The sequence below is a fragment of the Mustela putorius genome, unplaced genomic scaffold (assembly GCF_011764305.1).
Source record: "Mustela putorius furo isolate JIRA1106 unplaced genomic scaffold, ASM1176430v1.1 tig00003846_pilon_pilon_pilon, whole genome shotgun sequence".
NCBI lineage: Eukaryota > Metazoa > Chordata > Mammalia > Carnivora > Mustelidae > Mustela > Mustela putorius.
In genome coordinates this window covers 22,574,107-22,593,891 of record NW_025421999.1, presented here as the reverse complement: position 1 = coordinate 22,593,891, position 19,785 = coordinate 22,574,107, and the positions used below count along the sequence as shown (strand labels likewise).

General features: G+C 38.5%; 1 protein-coding gene across 9 annotated transcripts in view; it reads left to right on the top strand.

The window, feature by feature from the left end:
* The first annotated feature begins 12,107 nt into the window (after nt 1-12,107).
* The window catches only part of CUNH8orf34 (chromosome unknown C8orf34 homolog), a 394,040-nt gene continuing 386,362 nt past the window's right edge, over nt 12,108-19,785 (top strand). For 2 of the 9 annotated variants that reach the window (XM_045063227.1, XM_045063221.1), the window contains exon 1: nt 12,114-12,743. In XM_045063227.1, the coding sequence (XP_044919162.1) occupies nt 12,414-12,743 (330 nt within the window). In that variant the 5' untranslated portion in view covers nt 12,114-12,413. Of the gene's footprint in view, nt 12,744-19,785 lie in introns of all 9 variants that reach the window. The other 7 variants (XM_045063224.1, XM_045063225.1, XM_045063229.1 and 4 more) reach the window with 6 other exon arrangements.

Genomic DNA, 19,785 nt, shown 5'->3' with positions numbered 1-19,785 from the left:
TGGGAACAACTAAAAGGGAGAAAAGTTAGTTGTGACTATTAGCAATACGAAGGAAAGAGAGCAGATGGGTCTCATGCCTCTTCCAGGAACCAAAAAGAGTATAGAAGACTGGTCTGGTCCTGAAATATGGTCTTGGGAATTAATAGCATGAAAGCTTGTGGAGGTTTCTTATTAAAATATAAAGCTTATTCTTTTTAGAATATATATCAATTTATATGTAGGATTATCACACAGTCAAGAGTTCATTAACATAGTTGGATCTCAAAGCTTTGGCTGGAGGAAAATCTTTATTTAAAAAAAAAACAAACTAAAAAAGAACCCACACTAACTTTCTGTCAGTTGTTTTTATATAATTCACATATAACAAAAATCAAATTCATCAGTGTTGGGTATTAAATGATCTATATACGTTTTATGACACAAGGGAATAGTATATATTGTTTTAAACCAGGGCTAGGCAGCTTATGTTATGTTAATTTTTCTTTGAGTTTGGTAATGAATATGTGTCATCTAGAAAAAATTTAAATATATTAAACTGTCAACAACAGCATCCAAGTTGGGGTTTGTTTTTTTTAATCTGTATTCCTTCCTTTTTGTTTTTAATATTGACATTTAAAATCTGTTAAAATTTTAAATTCTGACCAATACACATACATCACTTTGAGTCTCTTAATTCTTCATAAGGAGCAGAATGGTGAAATGGGAGATATTAGAGACTAAGACGTAAGATTAATGAGAAAAAAATCAATTTAGTTTTTTTGATTAGTCATTGCTTACCTTCAAAATGTAAAAAGAAAGAGAGGGAAAATATGAATTATCTCTGAACTATTTCCCAGCATAATCAAGAACAATACAGTTAATATTTACTGAGTACTTACACCTTGGCAAGGCACTGTGCTAAGTGCTTGACATTCTCAGAGAACCTCACAATAACTCTACAATAAAGGTCTATTAGTATTGTTGATTGTATTGATGAGGGAACAGGAGGCTGGCTGAGGATGGAGCAGGGGCTGGCGCCTTGCACCCCCTCTCCACCCACTCCCCTTGGTAATATGTGTGACATTCCACAGGCACCCCTGACTGCCCTAAAAGAAGAACAAATAGTTAACTTGCAGAGATCATAGTTCTGCAAGGCAGGAGTCTCTCTTGGTTTGTAAATGTCCTTGAGATTTACAACAAAGAAGTTACCTTATCAATAGCCCAATTTCCAAAGATACATAACTCAGTTTCTCAAGCCCTAACGTCACCCTCCCCTCCATAAAAAACCGAAGGAGACGGAGGTAGAAGGAAAAGTAAATAAAGTTAAATTTCTTTTAAGACCTAAATCTTACTAACAAGGACGTTTGATAGCAGGAATGTAACATTCCACCAGGAGACTCCCAATTGTCTTTATGTTAGTGCCTCATTAGAGGGAAAGTGGCCTTGGCTTGATAGTAACCAGGCCTTCCATATCTTGACAGTCTTCTTTATCCCAATAGCCCTTCTGAACAACCCTTTGTCCTCACCTACCCAACTCCTGTGTATATAACCAGCCACTCCTCACAACCCGGGGCAGCAGCTCTTCCTGCCCATGGGTCCTGTCCCCGTGCTTTAATAAACCACCATTTTGCACCAAAGATGTCTTAAGAATTCTTTCTTTAGTCGTCAGCTCCGAACCTCACCCCACCGAACCTGACTTAGGTTCTGGAACTTCATCATTTTGTCTGAGGCAGATGAGGCTTAAAATCTACTAGAAACAGGATTAAAATCCATGGAAGTCTGTTCTGTGTTCTTTTATGAGATGGTGGGTCGGATGTGGCCACAGGTGCAGACACAGGGGAGGCTCAGGAAAACAAAGATGATTATACACACAAGTCCTCAAGACTGGAGGCAGGCAGACCACACAGGGCACATGGGGATGGAGGCCTTAGGGTGGAAAGGAGGCAGAAAGGAAGAGCAAAGAAAAAACTAAGGCTAGAATATTTATGGAGGTTTCCAAGGAGAAGTCAAGGCAGGGCCGTGTGAACAGTTTAGGATCGGCCAGTTTCAATAATTTCCTTGGGCTCTGAGTTATACTGAGGGTCCTTAGATGACTGGTAGCTGGCCTTTGGATTATTAAGGCAGAGGCATACTGCCTCCTGGGGGTACGTGCCAGACTGAGAAGGTCTGGCTCCCCACTGGTTAGTTTGCATATCAAAAGCAAGCTTCTGCTGAGAGGCTGAGCTCTTTGTTATCTGGAAATGAATGGGCTAGCCCAGAGTTGGGCCGCCCAGCCTGAAAGGTTTTTAAGATGACAAAAATACCATAATATGAAGAAAATTTCAAAAATATAAACAATGCAAAGTCTAACTCTAAGCCCATATTTTTTAAACATTCTCCAATATGGCCTCTTTTATTCTAAACAGGTAGTGAGAAATTACCAAAAAATTATATTACAATGTTCAAACTCATATTTCTTCCTATTGTTGAGAAATATGAGTTGATCAGTTGCATTACAAATACATTAAAAGATATTTTCCTAAAGATTTTATTTATTTATTTGAGACAGAGAGTGAGAGGGAGTGAGCACAAGTGGGGAGAAGATCAGAGGGAGAGGTAGAATCAGACCCCCTGCTGAGCAGAGAGACTTTATTCAGGGCTCTATCCCAGGACCCTGAGCTGAAAGCAGACACTTATCCAACTGAGCCACCCAAGTGCACTTAATGAATATTCTTCCAGATAGAAATAGTTTTGAAAATAAAAATGTTACAAAAACCAGAGATAATTGAGCTGTTAAAGAGTATTCAAAGCATTCAACTATAATTGAAACTGATCCTGAGAAATAAAATGAAAGAGCACATGCTTTGGAATAAGATAGACTTAGATTTGAATTTTGACTTTTCCATCAACTAGTATATGTTATCAAACAGCTTTTGGCTTTGGTTTCCTCATATGTAAAATGCGTGGTGATAATGATAGGTGATCAAGGTCACACAGTTGTCAGTACATAGCTGACCCATAGTTTAACCTCAGGTTTGACACCAAAGCCACTTTAACTACCTTTGAGAAATGGGCACTCTGAAGGAAACAAAAAATGTCAAAAGATACTTAAACTTATACATAGCAAAAACAAGCAAAAAACCCAAACAAAACCACAACAACAAAACCAACCCCCCCCCAAAAAAAAACTTGTAGGTAGTAACTAAAATACTGAACAAATACAAAGACAGACCATTTACTCTGGGGAGAGATACGAGTCATATTAGAAAATTTAGTCTCGCATATTTTCATTTTATAAGCTGCCTGTCTGTTACTACCTAATTGTAACTTTTTACTGGAGGGAGACTATTTTGAAATGAAGTATCAGTGAAATGTAGAGTGTTTGACTTATATCTTTGTTGTCTGTTTGAATTCTGAAATATTCTTACTGTCATTGCTTCATTAAGACTCCAAGTTTTTACTATAATGCCATTTCATTAAAGATAATGAAATGAAAAGGAGAAAAATGTTCTTCTTCTGACAATATTTTTTTAAGCAAAACAGATTACATGAATCAGTATATGCTGAGAGTAAGGAATAATTTTCCAAAGGTATAGGAAATCTTGGGTTCTCTGGCAGTGGTTTGATAATAAAATATGTCTAGGAATATGACTGTCAGTGGCATGCATTTACAGACAAAGGGATCTGAAAAAATTTAGAAACAGATGTAGCAGAAAACATTTGTCATCAGTTGTAGTCAAGTGGTTTTCCTTCGACCACTGACAGTTGTTTCAGGCCTACACTGGAAGATGAACAACATGCTTTAAGAAGAAAAAAAAGTAAAAGACAAAAGTGAGAAACAAAGACAGTGGCAAATTGAAGAGGAGAGGCTAAAAAATACATAAAGGCATATCAGTGCTGCTATCTGACTGAAACACAATATTTAAGTACTTACAAATAGAATCTTGAACAAAATCAATCAGATGTTATTATGCATGTAAAAAGGGGATTTAAACATAAAGAGATTGAGGACCTGGTTATTAGATATGCTTCATGGTTACCTAATGAATTACCAGCATTTTATTCTTTTATTTATTTATTAAAGATTTTATTTATTTATTTATTTATTTATTTTATTTGTAGTGAGGGAAGAGGGAAAGATGGAGATAGAGAATCCACAAGTAGACTTGTAGTGAACACAGAGCCTGACTTGGACCCCAGGACCCTGAGATCATAGCCTGAGCTGGTATCAAGAGTCTGGTGTTTAACTGACTGAGCTATCCAGGTGTCCCTATTCTTCCTTTTTAAAATTCATTTATTCCTTTATTCATTCATTCATTCATTTAGTTTTTAGTTTCCTAATCCTCCCAGGCAAAATTAGTAGGTTTAGCTACTGTTCCTCATGACCTCATCATAAATATTTTGTGTTAGATATCTAGTCAGTCAGTGTGATTCTGTTTGTGGAAGCTTAGCGGTATCCCTAGATATCACAAAATTCTCTCTCAGGACCAAAACCATCTGGAGGACTGGAGGCGGGGTATTATCTATAGGAAATGGGTCAACATTTGCTTTGGAAGGAGGGTGTTTTTGGAAAAAACATTGTCATCTTTTTTTTTTTTTTCCAATTTAAATCCACTCTAGGCAATGGTGGGTCTGTAACCCAAGCAATGTAAATTCACTCCCTGGTGAGTCACGGATAAACCAGGTAGAATTATCACATGAAGTAAACTTTACTCACAAGTAAGGAGATCACAGGGAATGACTTCCATAGCTATGACTCCCTGAGCAAGAGTTAATAGGTTCCTTTTGTTTAGGATAAGGATGAATACTTAGGCAGGGGAGCATTAGGATCAAACATAGAGGTGGGCATAAGGACATACATGCATGCACCTTAAGGAAACATGCCAGGGCACCTGGGTGGCTCAGTCATTAAGTGTCTGCCTTCAGTTCTGATCATGATCCCAAGGTCCTGGGATAGAGTGGGCTCCTGCTCTATGGGAAGTCTGCTTCTCCCTCTTCCACTTGCCCTGCTGTATTCCCTCTCTTACTCTCTCTCTCTCTCTCTGTCAAATAAATAAATAAAATCTTAAAAAAAAAAAAAAAGGAAACATGCCTATGCATACATTCTGTTATGTAAATGAGGCTTGTGCTCCTTCTTTGGCAGATTTTAGTATTAGAATGAGGTAAAGCAGCTGTCATTCTAGAGGTCACTCCATAGTTCCTCTGAGCAGGTACGAGTCAGGGTTTAGGCTCAAACTCATCTGGGTGGTCTGGGACCCTGGAAGTCTTGTTAAGGGCGTCGCTATCACTTGAGGGGTGGTTTTGGTTTTCATTTGCCTGAGTTAGATAGACTAGAAAGAAGAACTTTAGGAAAAATGAGGGACAAATGTTGGTAAATATAAGCAAGTGGGCTGTAAAGGTCAGGTCTTGGGGTCTAGCTGGTGACAGTTTCACTAATTCTGGTAAAATGTACCTTTAACCTTTAGTGCTGGGGTTGTTGAGATAAGCTGCATGACTGAGAGTTAGTTGGCATTTCCAGAGATGCATGTTTGAGATCTAGGTCCCATGTTACTTACTCCTTGAGAGCTAGATGGGTGTGATCCTGTCCTAGGGAGAGTGCCTTGTTCCCTAGGGTGCACAAGTAGAATTATTTCTCCCTCCCAAGTCATCTTTTGTTTGCTTAGTTGCTCTTATTTTCTCCTTCTTTTCCATAAATTTAGTATCATGTTATAGTATTCTGTAACATTTTTCATTGTTGAAGTTTTTGTTTTTGTTTTTGTTTTATTCCTAACAAAGACTCTTACTAATTAGGATGAAAAATCAAGACAGCATCGTTTTGGAAATTACAAGCAGAAAGTGTGTCAGAGTTAACAGTTTATTGATGATTAATATGAAAGTTGTCTATACTGTTTGATATCTGTAGATTTCCTTTTAGTGATTCATAATGTAATTCAAATAAACAAGTGATAAAAAGATATTGACATAAAGTGTTTCAGATGATAATTGCTCATAAATATGCTGCATACTAAAAATTAAATATTAAAACCTAATATTTAGAAGTGGAGATTAAAGACAGAGAAATGTCATTTGAGAAAGCTCGATGGCCAGGCTTCATAAACTGGCAGCATCACTTGAGTTCTGTAGGTCTGGTTAAGTCATAGTAATTAGTGCGGTTAGAATCAGTCCCAATGTGATTATCATTATTTAAAAGCATGAGAGACACATACAAGCCAGTTGGTATGTGTATGCAGCCAGAAAATTACCATTGCTATCTTTCCTTATACTACCTCTTTTTCCATATAAACACACTAGGGAAATAAAATTAGTCATCAAAACACCTCTCGGGCAAGGAGCCCCTGGGTGGCTCAATCAGTTAAGTGTCTGACTCTTGAGTTCAGCTCAAGGGCTAGATTGAGGGCCGTGAGACTGAAACCCATGTGGGGCTCCGTGTTCAGTGGGGAGTTGACCTGAGGACTCTCTCTCTCTCCCTCTCCTGCCTCCTCCCTGGCTCGTGAGTACACACGTGCGCACGCACACACATACACACACACACGCACACCCTCAATCTCTCTCTCTCTCTAAAATTTAAAAAAAAAAAAAAACTTAAAAAAATGCCTCTTGGCCAAAATGAAGAGGGAAGTGTTATGCCTGGAACTTTGGTACTCGAGGCTTTGGGAGGCAGAATAGTTGTATTTAAATATGGACTCTGCTACTTACTAGCTGTGACCTTCTACAAGTTACTTACCCTCTGTGTGCCTTAGTCTCCTCACCTGAAAAAAATGGGAGTAATAGTAGTGTCTACTTTGTGACATTGTTTTGAGAATTAAATGAGTCAGGGCAGTGGATAAAGAGCTTGAAACAGTACCTGGTACACAGTAGGTGCTATATATGTACTCATCATTTGCATTAGTTGTGAGAGGTATTTCAGGCGGAAATGAAGGAAACTCTCTGACCACCATCATTCCCTTAATGGACAGATTACTCATATGTGCTGGGTCTCATAGCTTTCTGTCTTGTAGACAGGCCTGAATAGCCACCCACAACTCCTATTGCCTCCCATTTTGTAGGCTTCGAATTTATCTTCCCTTATTATAATTGTTTTATGTAAACAATTGAATAGATCATTTTATATTATAATCTACACTTATCCTACAGCTCTCTTTTTGCATTGAGAATACCTTCTTTTAATTAAGGGGACTATAATACCGTGTTCCACTGCTTTGATTAGCAAGATATCCCTTCTACCTGCGATATCTTCAGGTAATTGTTTCAATATAGTTGATGTGAATTTTGCAAGTCTAAGTCTTAGGGAATTGATAATAATGATGGAGATAATGTTGATGATATGGTGACAATAGTAACAATATTAGCACTACCCTTTATTGAATCTTTACTATGTGTCTGGATTTACATTAAGTGCTTCCTGTGTTATCTCATGTAATCTTCGTGATGAACTAAGTACTATTTATCTCCAGTTCAGAAATGAGGATACTGAGGCCAGAGAGGCTAAGAAGCTTGTGAAAATTACATGGCCAGTAAATAGCAAAGCCTAAATTCTATCCCATGTTAGAACTCCAAGGTCAGTATTCTCAATGATCATGCTTGATAGGCTCCCGAAAAAGTCCTGCCCTTTCAGCTGAATTTGAACTACTGGCCGAGTAAACAAGAAAACACATTCTAAATTTTCCTGAGGAGCTACTGAAGAGATAATCAAAGTCACGGGACACTTAAATGACCCTTCACAAATACACAGATATGAGGTCTCACGCTAATCACAGATCTAACACTTTGTTGAAATTAGTATCTTCATAACAACATAACTATGCTGAAATTAGTACTTCATAACATTGTATCTTTATATTATATACTATAATATATAATGATAATAAATATTCTTTCATTAGCATTAAAATGTACCCAGGCATCATCTGAATCGCTTCCTGAGATATATAATATATCTTAATATATATAATATATCTTCCTGAGATATATAATATATATATATAATATACATATATATATATTCAACTGTTACATAGTGGGATACTCTGTATATGTAAACCTTCTCTCTCTCTCTCTCTCTCTAAATATATATATATATATATATATATATATATATGTTTCTTACATAGTGGGATACTCTGTATATGTATATATAGAGAAAAGGTTTACATATACAGAGTATCCCACTATGTAACAGTTGAATGTGGTTTAAACCGTAATTATAATTCATTTTTGGCAATTCAGACTTGGAAATCTAAATACATTTGGAAAGTCTGTCACTTAGGACAATTCCATGTCCCCACTTTTCTACTTCATCTCTTCTAGAACCTCCTTTATTTCAGTCTTAGAGACAACCTTTCCACCCAATGGCTCAAAAATAAAAGTCCTGGATTCTCTGTGAAGATATTTGTACCTGTTTGTTATAAAGTAGAAAAGTGAAAGAGATACAGGCAAAGGGCACATATGCAACTTGTATAAATTTCTCTGCCTGTTGATTTTGATATTTAATAAACTTCAAGGGATTACATTGCTAATACTTCCTAATTAGGTCAATGGGCTTTCACCATTGTTCTCTCATCTCATCAAAAATCATTTGTTTAAGGAGTTGTGCAAGGTATCTTACAAACAGAGTTAGACAAGAGCTTTAGTACATTCCATAAACTGGATTCAGTATATTTGTAAATTATGCTGACAGGCACTCCTATAACACAATGAGGTCAAAACAATCTCACTGAAAATGGCCTTTTCATGCTGTACTCAAGCCAAAAAAAGGAAAGGGATCATAAAAGCACCATACTATGTGTACAGAAGAAAGTTGTTAAATTTAATCTAAGACAATGGATGCTTTTCGGCTAATCTTAAAGGGACTAACTGAAATAAATTCTTTAAATGTATAGCAACAGGACGCTAATTAAAGATTTATTTATAAAGAACCTACTGTATGAAAAAATACTATGTTACAAGCTATAAAGTATAAGAGAATTATTAAGATACAGGGGCACCTGGGTGGCTCAGTGGGTAAAAGCCTCTGCCTTTGGCTCAGGTCATGATCCCAGGGTCCTGGGATTGAGCCCCACTTCGGGCTCTATGCTCAGCGGGGAGCCTGCTTCCTCCTCTCTCTGCCTGCCTCTCTGCCTACTTGTGATCCCTATCTGTCAAATAAATAAGTAAAATCTTTTAAAAAAAGAGAGAAAGAGAGAATTATTAAGAAACAGTTAATGATTTTAGTGGGTTTGCAACTCAAAAAAGGGATCAGGATATGCATACAATTAAATGGAACAAAACCAAACGTAAATGACATGTGTTTGAAATAAAGTTTAGCCTGAAAGAATATAACTAGATTGACTAAATCTACCAAAACTTAGTTCACTCATTCAGCTGTTATTTATTGAGTGCCTACTAGGTTCTCTTTTCACCCAAGGGACACTGATATCTGCAAACTAAATTCTTAACTACTTTTCAGGGTACAGGACAGAGAATGGAAATAGTGTCTGCTTTGAAGTTAGAAAAACCTGATTCTAAACCCTATCAACTACTCATTGGGTGAGTTGGGCAAATAATTTATAATCTCTTAGCTTCGATGCAGAAATTAGAGGATTATCTTTGATTCTCTCTTCCAACTTCATCCTATGTATAGTTAGTTCATCAACAAATTAGTCTTTAAGTATTTCTTGGATACATTACATTGTCTCGATCCCCACATCCCTAATCCGAAGGTTGGGTCTCCTGATTGCTTACGGATTCTGCAAACCAAATTGGCTTTCTACCTCAATATCATTCTTTTTAATCTATCATGCAAGTTGTAACCAGAGCAATCTTCCCAAGACTTAATAGCTCACCACAACACTCCTTGGCTCAAAATTCTTTAGTTACTTCTCATTGTGCAGAAGATGCAAGTCTAAATATCTTAAGGCATTTAAGACTCTAATGAGTTGAACTCTGCTTACATTTTAACCTCACACAACAGTCTTCCTCCATGTAAACCCTACATGTCTTTAGCCACCACTAGCCTGTTTTGTGCTCTGTGTCTTTGCAAATGCTGCTTTATAATGACAAAGGCTGAAACATTGCCCCCACCCACACTCCACCAATCCCATCTGGAAAACTTAAAAACTTCAGTCTTCCTTTAAGACTTTGCTCAAAGACCACCTCCTCTGTGGAGAATTCCTCGAGAATTTTGGTACAGGTAATTTTTCCATCATCAGTATGTACACAGTATATAGGTTTTATATACCTATATTATTAGCACAACGCATTCAAATGTCATATCTGTATATATGCCAATTGCGTCAATAAGACTGAACACCGAAGAGCAAAGACAAGGCTTTTCACCTTCGAATCCTCAGCCCTAATGTAACATCTGCCATGAGAGACTGTAGAATAAATATTTATTGTAATAATCAAGTCAAGTTTGGGAATCAGTGGAAGGAACTAAGAAATGCTTTTTGAAGGAGGTGGTATATAAAATTGGCCTTGAAAAACTTCTGAAATAGTTTCTTAATTTTAAAAATGTAATTTTGGTGGGACGCCTGGGTGGCTCAGTTGGTTAAGCAGCTGCCTTCGGCTCAGGTCATGATCCCAGCGTCCTGGGATCGAGTCCCACATCGGGCTCCTTGCTCAGCAGGGAGCCTGCTTCTCCCTCTGCCTCTGCCTGCCATTCTGTCTGCCTGTGCTCGCTCTCTCCCCCCCCCTCTGATAAATAAATAAAATCTTAAAAAAAAATGTAATTTTGGGATGTTCTGTGTTTTAACATGCATAATGTATATATCTTCATGATTCTTTCTTTAATATGTGTGTTTTGTCAGTAAATCTTTGTTTCTTCTATTCAAGGCCCAAGGTGCAATGGCTCTGATGAAGACTGTGTATGTTAATTATCTGATTTAAAGAAGCACCTTCCTCATGTCTTTTGGAAGAAGATAGCACTATGATTCTCCTGCACAATGTGGTATCAAAATTACTTGAATTTTTAGTTGGGTCATAGATACACCATACCTTATAGCAAATAAAAATGTTGATATTCAGTATGTATATTTAATTTCTCCTGAACATCTTTAAAAATATACAACTATGCTTTTGATCCATAATGGAAGATACATGACAACCCTATGCACCTCACTGCTATTCAATTAATTCCCTCTGGGAAGATGACCCACCTCTGATTGTAAAAGTAATAACTGAGAGATCATTTCATCCCAAATCATGTGTAATTCAAGTTGTCAGTGATGGGTAAGCTCTTAGGCGCTCTGGCAGATTTCTTATGTTTCCACATAAGTAGATCTGTTTAAGTAGTCCTACGGAAGGAAAAACCAAACCAAAACAAAACATCAATACCAATAAAGAAGTTATGAATTACAGAAATCCAGAACACAGAAAGAAAAATAAACCTATAATGCGGCAGTCTGCTTTAGGTACAACTATTCATTTCATTCTAAACCTTCATATTTACCAATACATATCTTAATTTTGGTAGCACTTCATGGTTAGAAGCCATAGAAATCGTCTTTGGAGACCTCAAGAGCGTTTCTCAAGAGAGCTCTGTGAAGAGACCTCTGCGGTTTGTCGATCTTCAACTCGGGAAATCCCCGCATGGTAAGAAAGGTATTGGCTAAGCTTGAGGATCTCCTGAAGTGTCTAAAGGGAACATTTTTAAGTGGAATAGAGTGGTAGCATCTGGTGTATATCTACAGATATATAAGCACAAAGACATGTGGATTGTAATCTACATAGTTATATGTGAATCACGAATTCCAATTTGGAACCGAGGGCTGGCTCACTATTTCACCCCTTCTTCCTGACAAAAGTTGAAGTACAACCTTTGGGTGTGTACACTTTGGGAGTCTTCAGCTGGGTTCTCAGCTTCTAGTTGCGCGTTGACTTGCTCCAGGCCAACCCAGACATTCTAAAGGAAAGCAACCTCATTTAAGCGGCCAGCCCTCAGACCCACGCGCCTTCTCATAACTCTGCCCTTCTCGGATTCTGAGCTCGTGGGCGCAGAGCACGAGGTGCCCGAGGACAAGTTCACAGGGGGCGCCGGGGACGACCCTTTTTCCAACTGCATTTGTAGCTGCCAAGAATAGCCAACAAGCACCAGATTTATGAGCACTTTGAAAGAAGCACCTTCACCATTGGCTTTTTGAGCGGCGCTGTCGCTAGGGAGCGGCGGGCTGGGCGAGCACAGCCCCGGGAGAAGCCCAGGCTGTTTGTTCCCGTAACCCGGGAGAGGGGACGCACACAGTCCGGCGCGCGGACACACACGCAAGCGCACGCACGCTCGCGGCGAGTTCGAGCCCCGCGGCCCCCTGACCGCCCGAGGGCGTCCCCGGCGCCGCGCCTGGCGGAGCAGCACCCGCCTCCTGGTTCCTGCTGCTGCCGCCCAGAGGAGAGAGGAACCTGCAACCTCTGCCTCGAATTTCCCCCGGCGCGGCGGGCTGCGGAGAGCGGCGGAGGTGGGCGTGGGGAGGGGAACGCGATGAATGAGTTCTCCCCTCGTCTCGGAGTTGACTGAGTTGGCGGCGCCGCGCCCGGGCTTCCGGCTCTCGGCGCCCCGAGCTCTCGCGGCTCCCGGGGCTGTAGCCCACGCCCGCGGCCCGGGCTCTGCCCGCCGCGCCTGGGGAGCCGAGGCTCCCGAGCTCCTGTTCCGGCTCCAGTCCGGGGGAAAAAGGAGGGCTGTCCCCTGGCTGAGGCGCACGGCCGCGCGATTTTCCCTCACTCTCCCCGGCCCCATCTGTGTCTCCATGGCGTCTCATCAGCAATCCCGGATCCAGGCTTACCTGGAGAAGAACAAGATAGGTCCCCTGTTTGAGGTAAGGCGCTGTGGATGAGGGCGGTCCCGTTTGTGTTTGGGGGAAGGGGTTCAGAACACCCAGAGGAAGGAGGGGTAGTGAAAAAATGCGCGGGAGGAGGCGGCCGTGTGGCATTCGCTTTGGCCAGTCCAGGTGTCCTGGAACGCGGCCGAGCGGGTACCTCGCTGGTTACCTGGGCGCAGACAGGTGAGCTGGAGAGGGCCAAGCCTTAGTCTGGCAGGGGAAGTTTGAGCGGTTTGAATGTCCTGCATCTCGCAGCCTCATGCACAGGACCCGGGACAAGCTGAGACGGATAGATGCACACACTTAGGTCTTACACATGCACACTTTCTTCCTGGAATTTACACTGTATTGCGTGTTGGATTTTTTTTTTTTTTTTTTTTTTTTTTTTTTTTTTTTTTTTTTGAATGTGGTTAGTAGTAGAACCCAGAAAGCTGGAGTTGCTTAGCAATGGGAAGGAATATGGTTAACTGGGAGAAAACTGAACTGGTAAAGAGTAGGCTTCGGTAGGTGCTGGCGCGTTGAATGAAATTGTCAAACTGAGACGCTGACATCGATTGTCTGGATGAAAGGAGTCTTTGCATTGCAGACCCTACATGTGTTAGGGAGAGAAAGGGGCGGAGAAAGATTCAGGAAAAGCATACACGAATTTATGAGAGAAGACGTGTAGCTCTGAGCTGCTTCCTCTCGCCATCAAAGAATTGATGACAGAAATACAGTAGGAGAAAGGGAGAGCGGGACGACGTGAGAAAAAGGACAGGAGACTGAACCCGGAGCTGGCAAAGCGTCCCGCGGATAGCCAGGGCGCTGGGCAGATGCCGGTGCCCGCGGGGAGGGACGCCCACTCTCCTTTCCGATTCCAGTTCAGCAGTCCAGCTGGGCACTGATAGGAGACGATAGGACGTGGGAGGGTCAAGATCCCCCCTACCCCGCAAAAAAAGCAGTTGTGCTTGTTATTGGGGGGTTATGTGTCCGCGGCGTCGGAATAAGGCTGGAACGCTCAAGGGGCAGAGACAGAGAACCGAGCTGTTTTCCTAGTACTGAAAAGAGGAATAACTGCAGAGAAAAAAAAATAAGGCGAAATAATGCCGTAGTAGAAAAGGGAGAGGCAAAGAGGGATGTGATCAAAAATGGGAAGGATGGGTTTCAGATAACTAAGATTTGCAAGATATTTGAGTTTTTCTGCCCAACTTTAAGTTAATGTTGTACTATCTAGAGAGATACGGCCATTGTTTCAACTGAAGCTCATTGTTGTATAGAGTCATAAAGTCCAATAATGCATGCCTTGATTCTTCTTTCAGCCCAAAGTGTTACCAGAGGAAGTCTATATATAAAAGCAATGTAGAATTGCTGGCGCGACTAGATTGTTTTCTTTAGTCTAATGATTAGAGACTATACATAATTCTATCTATTAAAAGCTGAAGCATAATAACATTTTGTGACACAGTGTATTCGTTGTGTCAAAAGAAACATTAAAAGAAATACTTTGAGATTGTGTCTACTCCCCTAGAATATAAAGTACAATTTACCAGGGAGAACAAGGCAATTCTTTTAATAGATTTATTAACTTATTTTAAAATTCCTGAGACTCCCTTCAAGTGATAATAATAGAGTTGGGCATATATGTAAACTTTCTACATAACTAGGAAATAAATCCAACTTGATTTTTATCAAGTGCTCATTTAAAAAAAAAACTAGCTCACTTGATAATTCTGCATTGATGAATTTTAAATTATGGCAGAATTGTCTTATAAAATCATATGACCTCCTCACCAAAAATCAAACAATGACAAAATTATATGCTGTGTATTTTATTGATTTTTGTAGGGGAAACATATTACTTACATCCCCATGAGCTTGGGTTGCAGTGATGAGTAGTTAATTTTTGAGGATTGAGATGCACTTTAAATAATTGAAGGGAGAAAATAGGTACCTTCTGCTAAAAGCAGGTTCATATACAACAATTTTGATCATAAGAGAGCTAGGTTTTGAATAGAATTCTACATACTTCACAAAATTAGAAAGTATCATTAACTTGTAGCCCCTCTTTCCTCATGCTAGAAAACCAGTGAACCTAATGTAAAATGGATATTGTTGTTCTGGCATTCTCCTCAAAGCTCCCAGGACTTTGGTCAATGGTTCTCATAAGAACTACTTTAGGAGATCGATCAAGGAGCATCCCAGAAACATGAATTTAGTAAGAAGTGGCAAAAATGATCATTACATATTTAAATCCTGGACTACATTTTAAGAAACAATATATAAATTAAAATCTCTTACCTATCACAGATTGAAATAGGTAACTCCCAAGTTTTATTATCTGTTCTGTATTGTTATTTTGTGTGTGTGTGAGTGTGCGGGGGCATTGGAGTTGGTGACAGCAGCTTACTTTAGTTTTGAAAATATACAAGACCTGGTAACATGTTCCCTTTACAGATTTTGTAAGGTAGGAAGGTTTTGTGAAAACTTTCTGGAGTAAGGCGCTTTAAAGAGATCACATGAATATTGTTTAAAACAAAAAGTAAAGGTATTCCAGGTAGAGAATACCTGGATCCTGCTGCTTTTACCTATACAGCTTAATTACTTAATTTAGTTACTTGGTTTATTTCTTAGCTTATTTCCTTTTTTATAACATTTTATCATGTGAGAAGCTTATAAAACTGTACACAGTGCTGTATTTCAAAAACTACTCTAGATGAAAATTTATCTTGTTTCCAGGTGATTTAAGAGTATAAATTTATATTGCTTTTAAGTGATTTAACATGCTTTGAGACATTAAAAACCATGCCTAGAAATCATTGCATTAGAGTCTTGGGTAATGATATTTTAATTATATAATATAAAGATGTAACGTGGATAAGGTAATAACGACTTATACTCTACAACCTCTTTGAAATTTTTGTAAAATGGAATACTTTTAGTATTCTCATTGGCTTATTCAGGATGGGTGAGTAGTGAAGAGCCGAGGCATCAATCTATAAGGAATGCTTGGCATCACTTTAATAAATTAGAACTGTAATCCTATTTAATATAGATTTCCACATGTAATGACTTACTTAATTAGCAAGATGTGAAATGGTTTGGCTTCCACCAAAGTACTGTATTTTGTAGCACATATAGGCAAGATTCATGGTGCAAACACAAGACTTATCTCAGCCAACCACTTAATAGTTGAAGGACCTGACAGGCAAAAATTCTTAAACTGAATAATTAACTGCATATATCCATTTATGGGGATCAAGTGATCTATTTTATCTATATTGTAAGCAGTTTAACTTCATTCCCAAGGAATTATATGATGTAGAACACTACAATAAGTTCCTTATTTTCAACATAGAGAAGTATATACTTTTCAGTTTCTCCCATTTCCATGAAAGAAACAGAATAATTATTTGAATAATATTTGTTAGAAGGGTGTTAAGGCAGTCATATATCCTGGTTTAGAAATGATTACATCTATAAGAGAGTGAAATCTTAAACTATTAAAAGGCAGGATAATGGAGTCCCCATTAAATCTCAGAGAGTATTAGATCTCTGTGTATTAGAGATGTGGCAAACCAAATGCACTACATTTCTCCAAATGTAGTCTGACCCACTCCAAGTAGAATGCAACCACTTTATCACCTGTTTACTTCACAGTACCTCTACTCACATGGGCTAAATTCATGTTAACCAGTTTGACATATATGTTACGAGGTGAAATCATGTCAGACAGGTGGTCAACCATCAGCCTGCTTCATTCACACACCGACTACTGCGCAGCTTGTTTTTCTCTGGTACCCTGCCCCACACTTTCTAGCCACATCTGCAACCTTGAATTCCAGTTGGCCTGAAGATTACCAGGGAGTGGCCTGGCAGGATCAGAACATTTGTTACATATGAAATAGGGGGCTATTGAGAGAATAAGTAAATATATTGAAAATAATGCAAGCCAGCTCTCTTGCTATTAAAAATGGGAGTCATAAATATAAAAAGGAAAACATGTAGAATGAACTCTGTGGTGTTCGATTGAAATTGGAGGTTATTGGTGTATCTCATGACTTTATGAGTAGAAATAGATATAAATGTAATAGAAATAAGTATAGATTTATAGGTATTAACATATACATAAGTAGATATATGGTTGCCTGGGAATAGCAACACTTCAATAGCAATGAGCACACCTAGTGACCACATTTTACATATCACTCAACATTAGGTAGAGCCAGATATCCTTGGAGAAATGGTTGATTCTAGACTTGGGTCTGGGAAAGTACAAGATGAACCTGTACCATATTATGTCAAGAACTAAGGAGGTTGTCTAAGAATTATAGGACTATGTCAAAAGCTTGAAGTGGGTCCATTAACTAAATCTGGGACAATTTGAGACTCAAAGTATGAGAGTAACATTTTTGTCTTACTTATAAAATAGGACTATTTTATTACACTACAATATAATGGGATACATGAATATATTCAACTTATGGGGAGAAGAGAAAGCTTTGTCTTATAGTAGAATACCAATTAATAAGAGTAGAATGGGAGATGGAATTAGAAAATCACTGTTTGGCAAGTATTTAGCAATAAGTCCAGCAAGAAACATTAATTGTTGCCAAAAATAATAGGTACAAGTTGGAGGAAGAATGAGATGTTTATCTAATCTCTAGTATCTTTCCACATAGTAGTTGTTTATAATTACAAAGGGAAAAGAAAGCTGGTTGACAATACTTAACTCAAATGAAGGGAAAAACCAATAATGTGTGCCTCCAATGGATACAATTAAAACAACATGATTTTGCTTCTTCAATATTTCTGCCAATCATGCATGACTTGAACTGAATAATGAGAAAATATTTGATAAACCTGATAGGGAAATTCTGCTTTTCTCATATTGTCGAAGATGTTAAGGTCTTGGAGGTTAAGGGAAGTTTCAGACTGATGGGACAAGTGCAAAATATAGTCCTAGAACTGATACTTTCACTCAGAAGGACATTCTTGAGAAAGTTTTGCAAAAGATGAATGCGGCCTTTAGGTGAATGAGGGTATGTGGAGTTATTTGTGCTGTTCATACACCTTTTCTGTAAGTTTAACATTATTTCAAAGTAAAAAAAATATTAAAAATAAAAATAAAGAAGAACATCTAGGAAATAAATACATATAGTTCACCCATTGGGTTTTCCTTAGACATCAAACAATGAATTTTGTTAAGAATTATATCAGTGGTTTATACATGAAAATCAATAAAGTAACAACCTATAATTTTGAGGAAAGAAAATTTATAATTCTGGTCAACTAAGCCTATGGATTTTCCTCTTTTTCCTCCAAAATTTCATTGAAATATCCACAAAAATCTTAAAATAAAATAAATGTACAAGAATACTGGAACATAAGGAAGGGTACTGAGGCAGAGAGACAGTTTCTCCTTTTTTATAACAGAATCTCTTTGTTATGAATAGTGATATCTCCTTTGCACCTATATATGGTGAAGTGGCATGGAGTCAATGATAAGTAGTGGAAATGTCTGGAATTCCTTAGACTTATTTAGGACGTGCTCTTCATATGCCCTTCCTCCTTCTTGTTGTCTAGAATGCCCCTTGTAATTCCTCCTTTGTACCTTTCCTTACTCCCTCCAACTCCCCAGGGAACAACTGGTCTCCTTTCTGTCACTATAGAATAGTTTTCTTTTTCTAGAGTTTTTTATAAATGAAACCATACACTATGTACTTTTTTGGGGGACACACCTTCTTTCACTCAACATAATCATTTTACATCCATGTTTATCAGTAGTTTATTTCTTTTAATTGCTGAGTAGTATTCTGTATGGATGTATTTGTTTGTTTTTCTTGGATAAATGCCTGGATTGGCTGGACCACATGGTAAGTGTAGGTTTAATTTTTAGGACATTAGCCACCAATTTTGAAAAGTGTATGAACAACTTTACATTCCTATAAACATTGTATGAGAGTTCCAGTTGTTCCCTGTTCTCACCAAAACTTGGTAGCATCTGTCTTTGTAATAGTAGTCATTCTAATAGATTTGTGTGATCTCTCATTGTGGTTTTATTTTACATTTACACTGTGGCCCCACCATTAACCCTACCATGAGAGACCAGTGTCAGTGGGGACCATCTGGGAAGCCTGGCTTCTCTTACCCCTGGCAATAATGAGATATACCTCTCCTTCCCCACTGGGGCCATGTCAGAGGAGGCCTAGAAAAGGCGCCATTGCTGAATGGTAATGAGGCCACTCCTCCAATGAAATCCATGCTAAGATACATTATAATTAAACTTCTGGAAAAAAAAAAAAGACAAGATTTATCTTGAAAGCAGCAAGAGAAATGAAATACCATACCTCTACAGGAAAAACAATTTGACAGCAGATTCTCATCAAACCTGTAGATATCAGGAGGCAGTAGTACAACATTTTTTTAGATGCTAAAATAGGAACCTAGAGTTCTGTACTCAGAGAAAATATCCTTTAGAAAGGGAATATCATAATTTGACTATTGTGGACATTGGTGTACCATAAGAGACAGTGAACTCTAAGAAACAAACGGAAGGTTTTGGAGTTCTGGGAAGTGGGGAGGGGGGTGGGAATGAGGTAATTGGGTGATGGGCATTAAGGAGGGCACTTGATGTAATGAACACTGGGTGTTATATGCAACTGATGAATCACTAAATTCTACCTCTGAGGGAAAAAAAAAAGAAGGAAGATCAAGAGAATTTGTCACCAGCAGGTCTACCCTAAAAGTATGGCTAAAGGAGATCTCTTAAACAGAGAGAAAATTATAAAAGAAAAAGTTTAGAACGTTAGGAAGGAAGAAAGAACATGGAAAGAGCAAATATGACTAAATATAACATATTTTTCTTCTCAAATTTCCTAAATTATGTTTGGTGGTTGAAGCAAAAATTATTAACAGTGTCAGATGTGGTTCTGTAGAGGAGTATTTAAGACAGTTGTATTATAAGCAAGAAAGAGGAAAGAGGAACAAAGGAGGTAAGATTTCTATAGTTCACTTATATTGGTAAAACAGTACCTGTGGATAAGTAGTATATATATAATGT